This window comes from Sorex fumeus, unplaced genomic scaffold (assembly GCF_029834395.1).
Source record: "Sorex fumeus unplaced genomic scaffold, SorFum_2.1 ptg000193l, whole genome shotgun sequence".
Classification (NCBI taxonomy): Eukaryota; Metazoa; Chordata; class Mammalia; order Eulipotyphla; family Soricidae; genus Sorex; species Sorex fumeus.
The window spans coordinates 1,430,017-1,449,290 of NW_026606250.1; the positions used below are offsets into that span (position 1 = coordinate 1,430,017).

A 19,274-nucleotide genomic window follows, 5' to 3' on the forward strand; every position below is an offset into this window, starting at 1 on the left:
GTCCTGGGTACTACAGGCACGTGGCGGGCGCCCCCTGGTGGCCATGCAGGGAGCCGGGCAGACCTGGGACTTCTCAGGGGGAACCGCCGGAAGCTGAGGGTCTCCCTCACCGACCGGCAAGCGTAGGCCCGGGCAGTGGGGAAGTGGGTGCCGGTGACGGGGAGGGGCAGAGCCCACGGGGGGCTGTGCCCTCCGGCCTCTTCTGCTGACTTGGGGCACGGGGGGGCCCCCAAGCGTGGGCAGGCGCCAGAGGCTTGTCCCTTGAGCGGCTGTGCCATCCCCGGAGGTGCCAGGGAAGCGCGGCCCTTCCCGAGGCCACACGTGAGCTTGGAGACCGCCCCTGAGGCTCTGGGCCTGGCTGCTCCCTCCCACGTCCCACTGTCAGCTCTGCAGCTCGGCCAGCCCAGGTCGGGAGCAGGCGCGGGAGAGGGCCGGGATGAGGGCTGGGATGCAGGCTGGATGCGGGGGGGGGCAGGGGGTGGCCAGGCCAGGGCCAGGTGCGCCCGTGCTGGATGACCCGTGGAGTGGCCACGTCCCTGAGGTTCCTGGTCAAGTGCAGGGAGACTGGATGAGATCTTGGTGGACATCCCATGGGCAGGACGGGCAGAAGGACAGAGACAGACAGGAGCAATTCTGTACCTTCGACAGAGGCCACGTGGCCCTCTCACAGGACCCAGGCTATGTGGACAGGACACCGGCCACTTGGCCCACACCCAGGCCACGACTGCTATGGGGGCCACACTGGGGAACTCAGGTCCTGCGATGCGCGGGGACCTGCCAGGGCTTTAACCTGGTGCCACATGTGCTCACCGCAGGTGGTCTGTGAGCTTTGGCGAGGGACAGAGCTTGGATGGGAGTCTGGGTGCCACCAGGGAGGGCCGTGTGTCCCAGGGAAGAGAGGCCAGCATGCCTGACCTTCCACTGGGACGAAGTGTTCGCAGGATGGCCACCAGGGGGCACCCCAACCCTGTCTCCCATGTGGGTGTGCGTCTGTGAGCTGGCTTGCATGCCCTGTGTGTGCGCACTTGCGCACACGCAAGCATGCTGGTGGCCAAGCTGCCCACTGTCCACTGTGTGTGCATGAGTGCACATGTGTGTCTGTGTGTCCATGCGTGTGTGCATTTGTGTGTGGGTAGGGGGGTGCCCTCGGCTGGCTATGATGGTGTGGGACACCCCCTCAGGGATGGGGGAGCGGCCGCCATGGAGCCCTGGTGAGATCAGCAGCGTGTACAGGCACAGAGAGCTGGGCTGGGGGTGCCCCACTCCCCGCCCCCCGTCAAGAAGAGCGAACAGAGACTCAGACCTGAGCGCTGACTGTGAGGGGTAGTATGCGCGGGTCTGCAGGACCCTGCCTGGCCTGCGTCCACCCAGACTGTCCCCACAGGAGGGCCAGGGCCAGGGCATGGGGACATTGGAACAGCGTTCGTGGGCACCCAGGACCCCAGGCCAGCAAGGCTGGAGCACAGATGGAGGAAGGCTGACCACGGGCTGTCCTCATGGCCAGCACTGACCGTTGTCCCCTCGCCACCCAGACTCATGAGGGAGTGTCCAGTGCCCTTCCCCCACCACACCTGTCCCAGCCTGTCTTTAAATAGCTGCCTGGTGCCCTTGCCTGCCCCTCTGCAGGACACGGACACCCAGGCCATCCCTTCCATGCCCCACGGGCCCTAGAGGGCACTGCGAGAAAGTAGCCAGAGGACAGGGGGTCCCCTGGGTCCTGCCCATACTGGGCCTGCTGCCTCAGACCAAGGACAGAGGGCAGGGAGGGCTGTCCCGCAGCTGCCCCGAGGCCTCACGACCCTGAAGGTGTGTGGGGTGCCCTGGGCCACGGCCCCCCGCAGGCTTCTGGGGGCCATCTCCTGCGGTCCTCTGTGTCCATCCCTGTGGCTCCCGGGCTGCCCAGGGAAGGACGCAGCAGCTCCCAGCACTGTTTGTCCATCTGTCCAGCCCACAGGCTCATCACCGGCCACTGATCTCACCCAGGGACCCCTGGGGTGGCAATGGGGGCCCAGTGGGGAGAGGCTGATCTCAGGCCTGGGCTGAGGAGACGGCGGGTGAGTGTGACGGTGTTTTGGGGGCAGGAGATGGACAGACAGGGCCCTGCGGGGTGTGGGCGAGGGGTTCACGGCCATCCAGGGCATGGCCAGGCTCGACCTGACCTGCTGGTTCTGGGGTTTGGAGGCATGGGTGTGGGGGTGCAGGGTGCAGGGGTGAAGTGTACAGGGTGCCGGGTGCAGGGTAGAGGGTGCAGGGTGCATGGTGCAGGGGTTCAGGGTGAAGGATGCGAGTTTCAGGGTGCAGGAGGGAGGTCACGGCAGGCTCTGGGCAGGGCTGCCCAGCAGCTGTCCCCCTGCTGGGGCCGCGGGCCCTGTGCTCGGCTCCCGCGTGCTCTCTGCTCGGCTCCGTGGAGGCTATTCTTGGGCCAGGCAGCAGGTGCTGGGGCTGGGCCGGCCTGAGGTCAGCCTCCCCAGTGGCCGGGCAGTGCCCTCGAGCCGGACACCCCAGGGCCAGCTGGAGGTGCCGCTGGGCTGTGTGGACACAGGTGCCTCTGCCGAGCCAGCTCCTGCTCCTGACCCGACAAGCCTCCCCAGGGCCCAGAGAGCTGAGGACTAACTCAGGGGCGGCTGCCTCCTCCTGCAGGAAGCCCTCCTGGCCCTGTCCTGGCCCCTCCTGGGCCCTGTGGGGGGAGGGTTGGCGGTGTTCACACTGGTCTGTGGGTGCAGGGCCCTGCCAGGGTGCAAGGAGCCCTTTCGCCACAGGCTGGGCTCTGGGACCAGGATCCATGGGGGCCGGGGGCAGGCAGGCCAGCTCTGGCTCAGAGGAGCAGCCGTGGCCGGTGAAGGCGCCCTGCAGGGAGGGCAGGGCCCGGGGCCGCCCCAGGCCTGTCCCAGGTGCTGAGGGCTGAGGAGTGGGGCTAAAGCAGGGATCAAGGACGTCCCGACCCCACAGCCGGCCCCGCCGCCTCTGCCCTGGCCTGGTGGGTGCAGATGGAGGCCAGCCTGGAGGCAGGGGCCAGCCCCCAGCCCGGATCGATGCTCCCTGGCAGCTGCTGCCGCTGTGAGGAGATCGTGGGAGGTTCCTGCTGGCAGCGAAGGCCCGCCCCCGCCGGGCTCTCAAGGTCACCCCAAGTTCTGCCGGGGGTGGAGGCACGCGGACGGACGCCAGAGGAAGGACCCCCAGCTGTCTGCGGTGGGCAGGGGAGCGGCCTCGGGAGGGTTCAGAGCTCAGGCTCCAGGCAGGAGGGGTGGGGCGGTGAGGGGCCTGGGACCTGCGCTGAGCCTGCTGGGGCCACGGGACAGGCCACACGCCGGCAGTGCTGCCGGGCAGCCCTCCTGTCTGTGTCACTCCTGTGGCTGGCGGGCGCAGGGGAGCAGGCGTCCTGTGGCCGTGGACTGACCCGTCTCACTGCCCTAGGCTGGCCCAGCCCACCCTCCTTCTCAGGCAGCGGGGGGCTCAGCCCCCACATCCACAGAACTGGGGTCCAGTGTGCAGAATCCCGGGGGTGCCCTGTGACTGAGACCCCCCAGAGTGTCCCTGGTCCAGGCCCCAGTCTCGTGCGGGAAGGGAGCCATTTTCCCGGGATGGGTGTGTCCCTGTAGGGTCCGGAGGAGCGGGGCCAGCAGGTGCCAGATGGCCGAGCCTCAGGGCCAACGCCCCTGCAGACGCGGGCTCGGGACACAGACAGAGCAGCCTCAGTGGGTGGCGGGAGGCGCAGGGGGTCTCGGCGGGTGGCGGGAGGGGCAGGGCCCGGCCACAGGCTCCAAGGTAGATGGCGCCTTACTGCCCTGCCTGTCAGCCCCTGAGCAGACTGGCCGCAGAGGGGCCACACCCAGCCGGGCCCCCGACTTGCGCTCCCTGAGCTCTTGTTTCTCGGTCAAGAGACAGGCTGGCGTGAGGCTCAGGTGGGCGTCGGCCGACCGGGGGCGCGTCAGCTGCTTCCAGCTCCGAGCCTGGCAGGAGTCGGCCCCGAGCACCACCCAGAACAACCAACAAGCCTAACACCCAGCGCCAAGAGCCTGCTGGGGACGGCGCTCGCGGCAGGCACTGGGCTGGGCAGGGCCACGCAGGGTCCAGCTGGGCCACCCTCTCGGGATCATGAGGGCACGTGGGAAGGCCCAGGGGCGGGGCAGGACCCTCGGGCTTGATGACCTGGTCTGATGTCCTGCAGGCATGTTTCCCCCACCCAGCACGAGGCCCGGGGCCCCAGGACCCCCAGGACCCCCGCCTGGGGCCCCAGCCTCTGGGAAGCCCCCACGTGCCCGTGGCCACACTGAGTCTCCGGCCTCGAGGCTCTTGGAGGCCCCTGGGAGCTGCTGAGCTGGAGCCGGGCTGTCCCGGTCATGCGCTCCGCCACTGCCCCGGGGCCGATGCGCAGACACACCCGTGCCCATTTTCTTCCTGCTGCTGGACCGGCCACGTCACATCACACCACGTCACGCCACACCACGTCACGTTGTGTCTGTGTCCCCACACGCTGGTCCGACCCGCCTCCCCTGCCCAGCCCCCTCCTCAGCGGCCAGGCAGCCCGCCTGCCCGCTGCCCTATTTCTGCAGAAGGGGGTGTTCACTGCGCCCTCCTGGCTGCTTCTCGAGGGGTCACTCACTGGCCACTGGCCCCGGCGGGGCCCCCCTGGGCTCTGAGGCGTGGCTGCCCTCCCTGTGCAGGCGGGACCCTGCCCCCCTCAGGAAGTCACTAGTTTGGGGGCAGGAGCATGGCTGAGTGTCCTCCAAGCCCTGGCCACCCCGGGCCCAGCAATGCTCCTCCCAGCTCACCTCCCAGCCTCTGACCGCAGCAGGCCTCTTCTTCCAGAACCTTCCTCGTCCAGGACTCCCTTTCTCAGTGCTCCCTGCCTCGGGGGGAAGGAGGCTGTGTTCTTTGGCTGCCCTCCTTCCTGGCGGGGCTCGGGGCCCAGCCGTGCTGCTGGAGCTGAGCCTGGGTGAGGCGGGTTCCCCCTACCATGGTCAGCCCAGGCCGAGCCCAGGCCAGTCAGTGGTGAGCATGCATGTGCCTTGTGGACTTCAGGGAGATGGGGGCTGGGGGGCCGCGGGCCATCTCCCTCCAGGGCACACCCTGCTGGGCTTCCAGGGGGCATCGGCGTCAGCTCGACCAGCAGCGTCCACTGCTCTATCTGTGCTCCTGTCCCGAGGGGGTCTGTGTTCGGAGCTGCGTCCAGGGCCTCCTTGAGTCTGAAGGTGGGACGGGGCCGGCATGGCTGCCTGTCTTCATTGTCCCTGCCCGGGACCCCAGGGACGCCCCTCCACCCCGCCTTACCGTTGTGAGTGAGTGTGCTGTGTGCTGTGTGTATCATATGTATGCTGTGTGTGCTGTGTGCTGTATGTGTGCTGTGTGTATGCGTGTGCTGTGTACTGTGTATGTACTGTGTGGGCTGTGTTCAGTGTATGCATGCGTGTATGTACCATGTGCCGTGTTCAACTCTGTCAGTTCTGGTTCTCGGCGTGACTCATGGCTGTGCACCCTCCTGGAGTCACTGAAGGTGCCTCCCTCCTGCCATCTGAGGTCTGATGACTCCCTGTCACCTTCCCCTTCTTCTGGCGGGCTGGGGGCAGGATAGCAGGACGCAGTGGACAGGCCGCGAGGGACAGGGCCTGGCCGTGCTGTGCTGCCGCCTGGCCTCCTGTCTTGGGCCCCCTGTGCTACCTCCGGAGCCACCTGGCCACCAGCCTCGGGCTGGGCCTGGGGTGCCCCAACGCTGCACCCGCCTGCAGGCAGTGTGGGACGGGACGGGGACGCCCGGGCCACGCAGGAAGTCGAAGGGTCTCCTGTCCGAGGGTCAGCGTGTGCCCCCGACCTGTGGTTCTCAGGGTGAGCACAGGACGGGCACAGGAGTGCCAGGGTCCCCTCCCCCTGCGGCAGGGATGAGCAAGGTGACCCCAGGCCCTGCTCTGGGCTGCCCGGGCTTCCGGAACCGGCTGCCCCCACCTGACCAGGACCTAATTCTGGGTGAAAGGGCAAAGCCAGGGCCCCAGCGCCCGGCGGCCCCGCGAGACCAGGTGCCGGCAGCTGCCGGATCTCCCAGGTCTGCCAGGAGTCCTCTGGGCTGGCGGAGCTAAGAATAGCCGGGGGGTGGCAGGGCGAGGCAGGGCAGCCCTGGGGGACCGGGAGGGGCAGTGGCCCCCGTGGGGCGCGGACAGCCGCACACGGGCCTGGCTGGGCCTCCCGCGGCCGCGCGGCTATTCTTCCCCTGCCTGACTATATATGGTCAGGGAGCTGGGCCGAGGGGGCCACTCGCCGCCGCGTGTTTGGGATGCTTGTGGGGGTATAAAGGGCTGCAAAGGTGAGCCCGCGCCCCATCGGGTCCGGCCCGCCCTCCCCGCCCCCCGCAGCCGCGTGTCCTGGCGCGGCCCCTTTGTTTCCCACTGACCTCCACCTGGCGCTGACCCGCGGTGCAGGAGCCGCTGCGGGCGGGGCCCAGGTGTGCGGGCGCCAGCTCCCCGCAACTCCGCAGCGCCCGCGCGCGCTCCCTCCCCCCGGCTCCGCGCGCGCGGCTGCAGGCGCGGGGGAAGGGCCAGTGCGGAAGGGGGTGATCCCGCCTGCGCTCGCCCTGCTGGGAGCGCGGCCGCCCCCACCGCCGCAGTCGCGATTGGCTCCCGAGAAAGTGCATGTGGCGGCCGTGCTGCAGCGCCGCGCCCGCGCCCTGCGGTGAGTCCCGCGCGGACGCCCCGAACTTGCGGGGCTCGGGCGCGGGGCGCTCGGGGCGCGTGGAGCGGGGCGCGCGGGGCGCGGGGGAGGAGGGCCCGGGGCTCCTGGCGCGGGGCGCGGGGCGCGCGGGATTCGGGGCGTGGGGACGGGGCGCGAGAGAAGCGGGGCGCGCGGGGCGCAGGGCTCCGGCCGGCTGCGGGCGCGGCGCTCCGGCTGCTGCGGGAACTTTGGCACGCGCGTTCGCGGGATCGCTCGGAGGCGCCGGAGGACCCTGCAGCCGTGACAAAGCCGGGCAGAGGCAGCACGTCTGCACCACCGGGGAACTTAGGGGCTCCGGGCTGCGGGGGCAGGCTGCCCCCCGTGTGCAGAGCGTGTGCAGAGCGGGGGTCTCCAGGAGGAGCCCGGTCGGGGGAGCCCGGGCTGCAGTGCACCTTGGAGAACTTTGGAGGACTGTTTCCTGCGGTGGGGCGCGGCGCAGGGCGGCCAAGGCTGCCCTTCGGGGTTCTGCTTTCCTGGGACCCAGCGCTCAGGAGCTCGTCCAGGAGAGAGCCCAGGGCGCGGCTGGAAGTGTCCAGGACAAGGGCTGTGCCTGTCCCTCCTCATCCTCAGCTCCACTGAGATGACGTGGGACAGCAGCGTGGACCTGGGCCTGCGGACACCTCTCAGCATTCAGGGCCCGCTCGGCCCTCTGAAGGGCAGCTCCGCCGCTCAGGCCAACCCCAGCCGCCTCTCTGGACTGGCTGGCCGGGAGCCCCTGCAGTGGGGGTGGGGAGGGGCTGCGGCCACCGCCCAGCCTTGCCTGGCGACTGCAGGAGCGGGAAGTGGTGCGGCGGGCGGGCGGGCGCTGCCTTGCGCTGGAGGGGCCGCAGCAACCTTCAGTGGTGCCACCTCCTGCCCAGCCCCCCAGCGCCCGCGCCCGCCGCCGGCTCACTTTGGCCTTGGTGGCCTCGGCCGTGGCGCCACCCCCACCAGGGCCATCCCTTCCCTCTGCTCAGACCGGGTGGGCTGAGTCCCCTCGAGATGTGTCCAGCAAGTTTCAGGACAAGGCGGCGCCCGTGACGTTCCACAAAGTGCCAAGTCTGCTGAGCCCCCGGCGGGCGCATCCCGGGAAATCGTGGACAGGAAGCGACCCTGTGCGTGACCGGAAGTGATATTGATCCCGGCGCCGAAGAGCCAGTGAGGCACTGGCCACGGAGGGCTGTCCAGAGGGACAGGCGGGGTGCAGGAGAGGGCGGACGCGGTGGCCGGCTGGAGACAGGCCTCTCTGGGCCAAGCTGAGCTCGCCTGCGCCCGGCGGAGAGTGGCCAGGAGCCCGGGCCAGCACGTCTGCAGGAACTGCGGCCTCCCAGGTAAGCACCACCGCTGCTGTCTGGACTGTCCTGGGGACCGTGGTGTCCCCCTGCTCCTGGGGGTCCCGACTCACCAGCTGTGGGGGCAGGGCCAGTCTGAGGCCCGTGTGCATGTGTGAGTGTGTGGGCGCGCGCACGGCCAGGGAACCCACAGGACCGCGGTGGAGGCGGGTGGGCAGACCGAGGGCGAGGGGTGGACGAGGCCCCGGGCCCCAGGCGGAGTGGCCGGACCCCTGCTTGGGGCACACGCTTCTTTATAGGCCCATACGGAGCTGCTGAGCTATGGAATGTAAGGAAGTGTGTGTCCCAGGCCGGGCCTCGCTCCAGGCCCCGCTCGGGCGCGGCTGACGCTCTGCCAGGTCAGCAGCAGGGAACGTCCCGCGTCCATTAAATATGCACTGTGCTGACTGCGGCAGGGCGGTCAGGGCAGCCGGTCCCGCACGGGCCGCTCCGGCAGAGGGACGGTTCGGGGAAGCCGAGGAAAGTGGAGGCCCCCCCGCGGGGCGAGTGGACGAGGAGAGGGGCCCCGGAGGCGCATGGACAGGCACCGAGGAGGGAGCGCATGTCGCTGGACAGCGGCCAGGGTGGACTCGGAGGCCCCCCGGAGTGCGGCTGCCTGGCCCCAGGGTGAGTGCGGCTGTCCCGGGGGCTCTGGGAGGAGGCACTGCCCCTGGGCCCGGGCCTGCTGCCCCCGCCCTCCCTCACCCAGGGCCGGGCTCCTCCTCACCCACCCCGCCCCCAGTCTGCTGCTGCTTTGGCAGGAGGCGAGGGGGGCGGGGAGCACTCACCCCCTGTTAGGAGCAAGGGCTCGGGAGCACTCGTCCCGCAGGGGTGAGGCGGGGGGACACTTCCCAGAGCTCGGGCCCTTCGCACAGTCGTCCTCCAGCCTCCGGGCGCCGGGCGGCGGGCCGTGTGTGTCCCCGGAAGGTCACCTGTGCCCGCTGGCTTCCAGCTCCGGCCGCAGACCGCTGTGCTGGCAGGATGTGGGGCAGGGGAGAGGGGCAGGGCTGGTGGGCCTGAGTTCCTGTCCCTCGCCAGCCCTGACGCTGGCCACTGGGGGCCCCTCCCTGCCCACGAGGCCTGGGGAGGCCCAGCAGGGGGCTGGGGCCTTGCGGGCAAGGAGGGACCCCCAGGGGCTTGTCTGCCAAGTGGGGCCAGACGGGCAGGTGCCCTGGGGGAGCAGGAGGCCCTGGCCGGAGCTCACTGGGCTCCAGGGCACCCCGGAAGCGCCGCCCCGGCTGAGGGGTGTCCGTGCCTCCCCCCCTGGTGCGGACCCTGTTCTGCCCGGCTGCTGGGAAGCCTCCACCCTCGGGAGCGGAGCGCGCAGGGCAGGGGCAGGGTGCGGGCAGTGTGTGCGCTCGTGTGGCCGTGTGTGAGGCCAACCTGCGAGCACGTGCACAGCTGCGTGTGGGGACCAGCACGGGCCATGTGTGAGCGTGTGCGCCTGAGTCTGGGTGCTGCACATGCAGGCACACAAGCGTGGGTGTGTGTGCCTTGGGAGTGTGCCATGGACCTGTGAGGGCGCGTGTGTACACGTATGTGGGCATGTGCAAGCATGCGCGAGCATTTGTGCACGTGTGCACACACGTGTGAATGTGTGTGTGCACACATGCACCCAGCCAGTGTTACACGAGTGTGTGTCCGCATGCAAGCACATTCCTGGTGAGTGCGCGTGTGCTGGGTGGTGCGAGGCTGCATGTGTGCGGGTGGTCGCGGGCGCGGATGCTGAGGGGCACAGGGCCGGCCTCCTGGGGTGCGAGACACGCAGCTCTGTGCTCAGTCAGCCCCACTGAGGCCTCAGGCGTCCCCAAAGGCCCCGAGGGAGGAGACTTGGGTGCTCGGGTGGCCTGTGTGGGGTCTGCAGCACCACCCTGCACGGTGGCCGGCTGAGAGCTGTGGCCAGGCAGCGGGGCCTGCAGGCAGGGGAGAGTCTTGGGTGGGACGCCCGCAGGACGCAGGGTCCAGCCCCACCTCGGGGCCCATGGTCCTGCTGTGCGGAGTTCCAGGCGCAGGTGGGCAGCCCCGTGGAGTCCGTGGTGGGCGAGGGCGAGAGGGGCCTCTCGCGGGGACAGTGGGGACTTGGGGGCTGAAGGACACTCAGGACAGATGGCGCTGGCCTTGTCCCTGGCAGGCCCCGCTCACGCCCAGATATGGCACCGCTCACCGGTATAAATAACCGAGTTCTCAGCTGTCCTGAGGGGCCTCTCCAACGCCTCCGGCCAGGAAGTCGCGGCCGGCCCCGCCCCCTCCACAGCTGCCACCTCCTGGTGGCTGCATCCACCCCGAGGGCGTGGGGCACCTTCAGCAAAGGGAGGTGAAGGGCTGGCGTGACCCCTGGCCTCCGCTGCAGGCTCGGCCCCCAGCCTCCTGCGGGCGCTCACGGCTGGCTCCGGGGCAGGGCCGGAGTTGGCGGCTGCAGTTGCCGCTGGCCTCGTGTCCCTTAGTGGGGCCAATTGAGGGGCCTGGGGCCCAGCAGGCTGGGGTCCCTCTCCTCCCGGCCGCCTCATGCAGACCCCTGCAGGTCTGTGGGCGCTGCCCGCGCCGCCCTCTCTGGGCCTGTGGGAGGCCACACTTATCTCAGGACGGGCTTTGGCCTTTAGTCCTGCTGGTTTGCTGATGAGTTTCTTAAAAACCGGCGAAGCCATCGGAAACTTTCTCGGTGTACGCCGGGAGTGCAGGGGCCGGACTGCCGGGCGTGCGCAGGGCCTTGTTGGGGTGTCCAGGGGCTGCCCTGCCTGGAGCGGCCCCCTGTGACTCGCTGCCATTTCTTCTGACAACCGAAATCCAGAGTTGAGGACCCGCAGGTGCAGCCGGAGTAACTGGGCAGCGCCGCCAGGCTACAGGGCTGGACTCCGGGGAGGCCGGCCAGCTGGCGAGGGGCTGCCGCGGGTGCTGCGTCCTGTGCCGGCTCTGAGGGGGCAGTCGCCAGAGCGGAGAGGGCGGGGGCTGCCGCCCCGGGTCCTCCATGGCCGTCATCATCAGCACAGGGAGAGGCCGAGGAGGAGCCGGGGCAGTGCTGGCTGCCGTGTGGCGCGGCCCCCGTGGACAGGCCCCTCGCGCCGTCCCTGCTGCTCGAACCGAGCATCTCCATGGCCTCTAGTTTCCCATCGATCCCAGCAGCCCCGGAAGAGCGTGGTCCAGCGGGCGTTTGTGAACGAACTTAACCGTCTTCTGTGTCCGATGCAGAGCCCGCTCCCCACAGCCCGGGAAAATGGGGGCCCTCGGGCCCACCCACAGCTGGGACCTTCCCGATGAGGCGAGTGTCTGGGAGGGCTGGGTGGCCTGGGTGGCCCTGGCGCTGCGAGCCCCTGGGGTCCCTGTCGGAGATGCTGGACGTGAGACCCGGGTCCCTTACTCCACCAGCAGCCCAGGCCTGACTGTGCTCAGGGAGCCATCGCTGGGCTGGGGTGGGAGAGGGAGATGCTGGGCACTTGTCGGGCCCTGCCAGGACTCGAGGCGCTGGTCAGTCAGGGCACTGGTCAGTTGAGGCTCTGGTCAGTCAGGGTGCTGGTTAGTCGGGGTACTGGTCAGTTGGGGCGCTGGTCAGTCAAGGTGCTCATCAGTCAAGGCACTGGTCAGTCGAGGTGCTGGTCAGGGGCTGGACAGTCAGAGTGCTGGTCAGTCAGGGCGCTGGTCAGTCGGGGCACTGGTCAGTTGAGGCTCTTGTCAGTCAGGATGCTGGTTAGTCGGGGTACTGGTCAGTTGAGGCGCTGGTCAGTCAGGGCACTGGTCAGTTGGGGCGCTGGTCAGTCAAGGTGCTCATCAGTCAAGGCACTGGTCAGTCGAGGTGCTGGTCAGGGTGCTGGACAGTCAGAGTGCTGGTCAGTCAGGGCACTGGTGAGTTGGGGCACTGGTCAGTTGAGGTGCTGGTCAGTCAGGGCACTGGTCAGTCGGGGCACTGGTCAGTCGCGCCGCTGATCAGTCAAGGTGCTGGTCAGGGTGCTGGACAGTCAAAGTGCTGGTCAGTCAGGGCACTGGTCAGTTGGGGTGCTGGTCAGTCGGGCTGCTGGAGAGTCAGGGCGCTGGACACTGCAATGTTGGCAGTGGGCGTCGGGGTGCCAGGCAGTCGGTATGGAGACCCTGAGCGCCGGCCTCTGCCTCCCTCCCGCGGCTCTGAGCACCCTGGACACAGGCTGGGCTGCGCCAAGTGTCAGCCACAGCTCGGGGTGCAGGGGTCAGGGTTCGTCGCTGTGGGGCCACTCGGGGGCTGGAGTCCAGAGGGGTCAGGAGGGCCGCAGTCTCCTTCCTCGGGCCCTGCAGCGCCGCAACCAGACACACATGTGGCAGCCCTGGAGGCCAGAGGCCCAGCGGGCAGCTGGGGAGCAGGAGTGTGCAGTGGGCCCCCCTGAAGCCCACCCTGCAGGGCAGCCCACCGGGAGGTGCTCCTGGCCAGTGGGTGTCGGGGCAGCCTTGCTTTATGCAGTGAAGCAAGACAGTCAGATGCTGTGGGGCGGCCCCGGGGCAGAGGCCGCTGTCCCTGCCACGCTCTGGCCCGAGCCCCCCCGGGAGAGGCCGAGTGCCCAGCTGCTGCCTCGATGATCGTGGAGGGCAGGGCCGGCCTGGAGGTGTCCAGGCTAAGCAGGGGGGTAGGTGCCCCAGGGTGGGTCCGGCCCCTCAGGGAAGCTCTGTGGGAGGCCGGGAAGGCCGAGAGGTGTGTGTGCGCGCCCACATGTGTGCAGGTGTGTCTGTGCGTGTCTGTGCGTGTCCGTGTGTGTCGGGCGCTGCGGAGAAGGGGTGCGGGCCCCTCGCCGTCCTCCTCAGCCGCCGTCGCCACTGCACTGCCGCGGGCCTGGGACCAAATGCTTTGCTAAAGCTGGTAAAATGGAACCAAATCAACTGCTCTATGGATTTGGTCCCCTTCAACCAGCTGTAGCTGCGCATTGAGCGCACCGTTGCTGCCGCAAGCTGCCGCGGCTCGGCCCACGGAAGCGGAAACCAGCACCCGGCCCGCCAGCCCGGACCCCACGCAGGACGGCCAGTGGCTCCCTCAGCTTGGGCCCAGGCTTTGGGCAGACTCCTGGAGTCCCTGCAAGGTCCCCGTTGCCGTGGGAGGCACAGAAGGAAGGGAGGGAGGGAGGGAGGGAGGGAGGGAGGGAGGGAGGGAGGAAGGCAGGAAGGAAGGAAGGAAGGAAGGAAGGAAGGAAAGAAGGGAGGGAGGGAGGAAGGGAGGGAGGGAGGGAGGGAGGGAGGAAAGAAGGAAGGAAGGAAGGAAGGAAGGAAGGAAGGAAGGAAGGAAAGAAGGAAGGGAGGAAGGAGGGAAGGAGGAAGGAGGGTCCTGAAGGAAGCCCGCCCCCACCCTGAGCGCTGCCTCTGGGGCCACACGGGGAGAACCTGCCTTGGGGGGCAGGAAGGGGTGGCCGGGCCTCAGCTTGGCTGTGATTGCAGCCGGGGGCGTTCCCTGCGTGGTTTTCTCGGGCATGACAGAGTCATAGTTGTGACATGAATGAGAGAGAGTCGGGCACTGGCCTTGCAAGCAACAGACCTGGGCTAGATCCCCACACCACAGCCGGTCCCAGCCCTGCCAGGTGAGGCAGAGGGGAGGGAGGGAGGGAGGGAAGGAAGGGAGGGAGGAGGGAAGGAGGATGGGGAGAAGGGGGGAAGGGAGGGAGAGAGGGAGGGATAGGGGAGGAAGGGAGGGAAGGAGAGACGGGGAGGGGAGGGAGGGAGGGAGCCCTGCTCTCTCCCTGGCAGTGCTGCGCAACTGTCCTTTCCGAGGGGCAGAACCCAGCAGTGATGGAGGTGGAGCCCAGCCCCCCACACCCTCCCCCAGGCACCCCAATGCAGGCTGGCGGTTTATATACCCCCGCTCCACCCCTCGCGGCCTTGGCAAGTGCTCCTCCACCTTCTGTCTGCTCGGACTCACTCCTGTGTGATGTCCGTTCCCGGGAGAGACCCATGCCACGGCTGCCATGACCTGCCCCTGTGTGACATGGGGGTAGGGGGTCCCTCCACCCCTTCCATCTTCCCGTCACCAGACCTCACACATCACCCATCCCTGGTCATCATTAATCCATTACCCTTCCTCCACCCGTTATCTGCTCCTTCCTCATCAACCATCATCGCCAACCCAGTCACCGTCCGTCTTCCCATCAGTCGTTCGTCATTCATTACCTGTCACCCCTCATCCATCCGTCCTTCCATCAATCATCCATCACCCATCATCCACCCATCACCCGTCCACTCACCCTCCATCATCTATCCATCTGTCCATCTGTCCATCCATCCACCCAACTTTTTAATCCAGTTTTCGTCCATCTAACAAACAAGCGTTCATTGTAAGCTAAGCCCGTCTCCAAGGTCACTTGGTTTTTGGCCCTTCCTCAGAATTCCCATGAGTCAGATCCTGCTATTTGCAGATGAGACACTAAGATGAGACACACACACACACACACACACACACACACACACACACACGGGCTCGGCTCTGAGGGCTGCAGGCTACGTCCTGCCCAGCCTGGAGCCCGAGGGTGCCGAGTCCCTGGGTGGCGACGAGACTGGGGAGGCCCAGACTCCCCAGGGCTCACCCCCCCATTCACACGCTGCCGCTGCTGAAGAACTTGCTGTGGGAAGAGCCGCCTGGAGTCACCCCCGCGCGTCTCTGTCTCTGATCTCCTACGGGGACGGGGGTGTCCTCGCGCGGCCGTGCCTGCCCCTGAGCTGGCAGCCCCGCAAGGCGCGCCTCTTGGGGCCCATCCAGGCCCCGGGGTGTGTGCAGCCGCTCCCTGCTCCTCTCTCAGTGGGAGCCGTGTGTGACATGCGTGTGTGAGCGTGTGCGTGCGTGTGCTTTCTCCTGCTTGCCACCCCTTGTGTGGGGCAGTGGGGGCAGCTCTCCTGAGGGCGGGGAGATGGGGTGTGGTCACGAGTCCAGGCCGGGACACTCGGCACTCACTGGGGACAGACGGCCCGTCCCCGTCACGCAGAGGGGCCAGGGGCACGTGGCCCAGGGGTCAGCAGCGGCTCCCACTGTCCGGGTGCCCCCAATCGGGGCGCAGGTTCCTGCCCTTCCCAGGCCGGTGAGCGGGAGGTGTGAGCCCTGGGCCATGGGTGCCACCCGCGGTGCCATCGACTCCAGGACGGCAGCGGCACAGGACAGCCTGGACACGCAGCCCTCAGTGGAGCGGCGCGAGGCCTGGCCTCCTCCTGGCACCCCCGTGGAGGAGGAGGCAGAGCCACAGGCTCTACGCAGCACTCGCACCCAGAGCCAGCGAAGGGCAGCTGCTCTGCCCCCTCACATGGAAACGCCTGATCCCGTCCCCTGATGCCCGTCGCCGGGGCCCTGTCCCCTGACCCCCAGTCCTGCTCCACTGTCCACTGAGGCTCGTCCACTGCTCCCTGTCCACTGATGCCCATTGCCTGGTCCCCTGCTCCCAGACCTGCTGACCCACTGATCCATCCATCAACCAGTGACCCACTATCCTTCTAGAAGGGCCAGCGGCTGCCCCCAATGACCCCTGGGGGGAGGCCTAGGGGCCCGGAGTCCCCACCCGACCCATCTCTGTGTGACCTTTCTCTAGCACCTTGGGGACAGACAGGGGGCGTTTGGGGCCCCCAGAACATGGCAGGTGCCGAGAGACCAGCGGCCACCAGGCGTCCGCCTCCTCACGGGCCGTGCCTGCCCCTCCACAGCTTCCCTGGGTTGGATTCCACAGCCGCCACGTGAGGCCCCTCTCTGCCTCTCGGGTGGAAGCTTCCAGCTGGGGCGGGGGCCATGGGCGGGGGCTGTCGGTGACAGGGCAGATGCCAAGGCCGCACGACGTGGCTCCGAGAAGCTCGCCTGTGCATGGCGTGCTCGGTGGGCCCGGCTGAGGGGCTGTGTGGCAGCGTGCGGCTCTGCCCGGTCCCAGGGGCCTTTCCTGGTGCTCTCACCTGTGACCATCCTCTGGGCTGCGTCAGGGTGGAGCTGGCCCCGACCTGGCCTTGCTTGTGTCAGCCCAGAGCACGTGGCCGTGATGGCAGCCGTCTGGCCAGGACGGGGTCCCAGGCGGTTGTCGCTGCCTGTGTGTCTCGGCGGCGCCCAGCCCTTTCTCCTGCTGATCCGTGCTGGCTGGCAGCGGGCCCGAGTCTGGAGGATGTTCTCAACCACCAGGAGCTCTGGCCCCCCGGCCCATCCCGGGGTCTCCCCACCCTTAGCACCCACCTCTTGCCCCAGGTCCGCAGGACCAGGCCTCACGGCTTCCCGTCTCGCTGCCGTCAGTGCTGGGGCGGGGCCCCTCCAGTGCTGGCTTTCAGCACTGCGCCCGGACAGTCCCCTGGGAAGGACCCTGGGGGCACGGGCGGAGTCTGTGGGAAGTGGGGGCTCAGACAGACCCCCGCCCCGGGAAGCGGAAGCAAACGGTCATTGGTCATCCCGTCTTTCAGTAAGATGTGCTTGCTGGCTGCTGGCCTCTGGGCGCAGACCCTGTTCCCAGGGACCCCGGCTGGCCGCAGCCTCCTGGAACCCACAGACCAGGGCTGACACGTGAATTATTAATGCGGTGCTGTATCAATGTATCGATGCATTAATAACTAGCGACAGCACGCTAACGGCCCCGGTCCAGGGCTGTTGGCTCGCGGCCTCCCAGCATGTGGTCCCTCCCAGCTCCTGCTGCAGGGACCGTGGGACCCCCCAGGCCAAGATCTCCAGCCCCGACTTTGCCCACCCCCACCCGCAGGCCCTGCTGGAGTGAACTAGAGACTTCTGCCCCGTGTGTCCCGAGCAGCTTCTGTCTGTCCCGTCCCCGTCCCTGTCCCTGCCTGTCCCCGTCCCTATCCTCTCCCCGTCCCTGTCCCCGTCCCCATCCCCATCTCCCTGTCCCTGTGTCCGAAGGCTCAGGATGGTTTTCCAAAGGGTCCTCAACCCTAGACGCCCATTCATTCCTCAGTGAGTGCGTGTGGGGGACCCCAGACACGGGGACCCACATACACAGGACCAGGGACCCCAAACCCTGGACCCCGTACACGGAGCCCTTCGCACGGGGCTGGGCCTGGGCTGCCCTAAGCTCAGAGGTCGGCCCTGGTCACCTGCTTGTTCTTTTTCAGCAACTTTCCCCGGTGGCCCTCCTGGCAGAGGGCAAGACTCGAGCTCTGGGGATTTCAAAACTTGTTTTGTTTCGTTTCAGCTTTGGGGCCACATCCAGCGGTGCTTGGGACTTACTGCTGGTGGGCTCAGGGGCCCTGTAGGGTGCAGGGGATTGGACTCAGGTCAGCTGCGTGCAAAGCCAGTGCCCTCGCCACTGTCCTGTGTCCACCCCTGGGACTCCCGGCAGCAGGAGCTGGGGATGCAGGGGGTGGGGCTGGGAAGGGCTCAGCTCTGCAGGAGTGTGGACGGGAGGGAAAGCCGAGGGGGGAGGCTGAGATGGGGCTGCAGCTGGTGGGTCCCTGGGCCCCTGCACATGGGTCCAGCTGGGCAGTACACTGTGTGCCTGGGTTGGGCCGAGGGGCACTCGTAGGGGGCCTGCGGTGGCAGGACCACCCCCTCCTGGGTTCCGGTGTCCAGGACCACTGGGCTGGGGCCCCTGCTTGGGCCAGCGCCCGAAGCAGGTGGAGGACAGGGCTCAGGGTGACCCCAGGACAGGACCCAGTGCCAGCACCCCTGAGCTTGGCACCCAGAGACGGGGGAGTGGACAGGAGCGGCGAGTGCATGCCCAAGCCAGGGACCGTCGGGCCTGAGGCTTTGAAGAAGCCACCCAACAGGGTGGGGGCATACGAGCTCGCACCCCAGACTCCCCGTGCCCCCCTGCCAGCTCTGCCCAAGGGCCTGGCAGACAGTTCACCAAGCTGCTCCTGGCTGTACAGTCACGGCTGCCAGAAAGCTGCCAGGCCCCACCTGGCATGGACCCCAGGATGTACCCTGACAGTGCCCTCCCCTGACGCCACCTCTGCCCCACCACTGCTCCCGGGGCACCGAGGCCTGCACTAGGGCAGTGCCCGGGTAGTGCAAAGCCCTCGGGGCTCACTGCCCTCTCAAGGTCTGGGTGCCCGAGGTCTGAGTTCTTGGCACCATGAATGCCCAGCTGGACTGCCCAGACCTAAGAAACCAGGCTTGGGAAGTGGCTACAGATTTGGAGGCACTCTGTCTTCAAGGTACTTGGAGAAACAGGGCTGTGGTCAGTGCTTCTGTCTGCAACTGTGTCAGTATCTGTGTCTGCATCTGTATCAGCATCTGTGTCTGCAACTGTGTCTGCAACTGTATCAGTAACTGCTACATCTGTATCAGCAACTGCATCTCATCTATGTCTGCATCTGCATCAGTATCTGTATCAGCATCTGTGTCTGCAACTGTATCCGTATCTGCTACATCTGTATCAGCATCTGCGTCTCATCTGTGTCTGCATTTGTGTCTGCATCTGCGTCAGTATCTGTATCAGCATCTGTGTCTGCATCAGCCTCTGTCTCTGCATCTGCGTCTGATCTGCGTGTGTGCCCAGAGCAGCCTCTGCATCAGCGCCTGCACCTGTGTTGCCCAAACATTGGCTTCCTGTCAGCATCCATCATCTCTTGTCGGTCAGTATTGTCTTGCCTCCCTGTCCCCCGTATGCCCACCTGTCCAGCCTCTCACTTTTCTGTCATCCCTGCTGTCAGCCTGGCACCTATCCGTCTCCCTCTCTCTCCGAACAGACGACTTTAAGGAATTGGCGCCTGGAGCCATGGACATTGCTCTGGAGACCCCTTGCCCCGAAGGACAGGGACACGCAAGGCTTCCCGGAGTACCCTCCAACACACCGCCCCTGTTTCCACCTCACACCCCCCACAAGAGTCCGGCCCTGAGGGACAATCTCTCTCAGGGTCCTGAGGGAGAGTCTGTGTCCTGAGGGACAGGCACTCTCTGAAGTGACAATCTATCCAGGGGACAAACTCTCCTGAGGTACAAGTTACTTTTCCTGATGGGACAAGAACTTTCCCCTGGGTACAAGCTCTCTTTCCTAAGGAGGAAAACTGTTTCCTGAGGGGTAAGCTCCCCCCAAGCAAGGGACAGACTATCTCCCTTCAGGAGGAGCTTTGTCTCCTAAGGGACAGTCTTTGTTCCTTGAGGGACAATCAGTCTTCTGAGGGGACACGTCCCTTCTCCTGAGGGAGAATCTCTCTCCTGAGGAGACAAACTGTCTAAGGGGTGAGTTCTGTATCCCGGGGGGATGCCTTCCCTCTCCCGAGGGGTGCGAGGGTCGCTCTGGCTGAGGGCGCCTCACTGTCTTCCGTTGCTGGAGCCCTGGGAAGGGCTTGCCTCACTGGAGTCTGGGCCGAAGACCAGGTCAAGGGCTGTCCTTGATTGACCGCTGGACAGCCTGG

At 67.4% G+C, this 19,274-nt stretch overlaps 1 protein-coding gene across 1 annotated transcript in view; it reads left to right on the forward strand.

The window, feature by feature from the left end:
- Positions 1–19,274, forward strand: part of SLCO4A1 (solute carrier organic anion transporter family member 4A1) — a 40,342-nt gene that overhangs the window by 3,635 nt on the left and 17,433 nt on the right. Inside the window, exons 2-3 of the mRNA XM_056108133.1 lie at positions 6,467–6,660; positions 7,270–7,419. Of these exons, the coding sequence (XP_055964108.1) occupies positions 6,467–6,660; positions 7,270–7,419 (344 nt within the window). The remainder of the gene's footprint in view (positions 1–6,466; positions 6,661–7,269; positions 7,420–19,274) is intronic.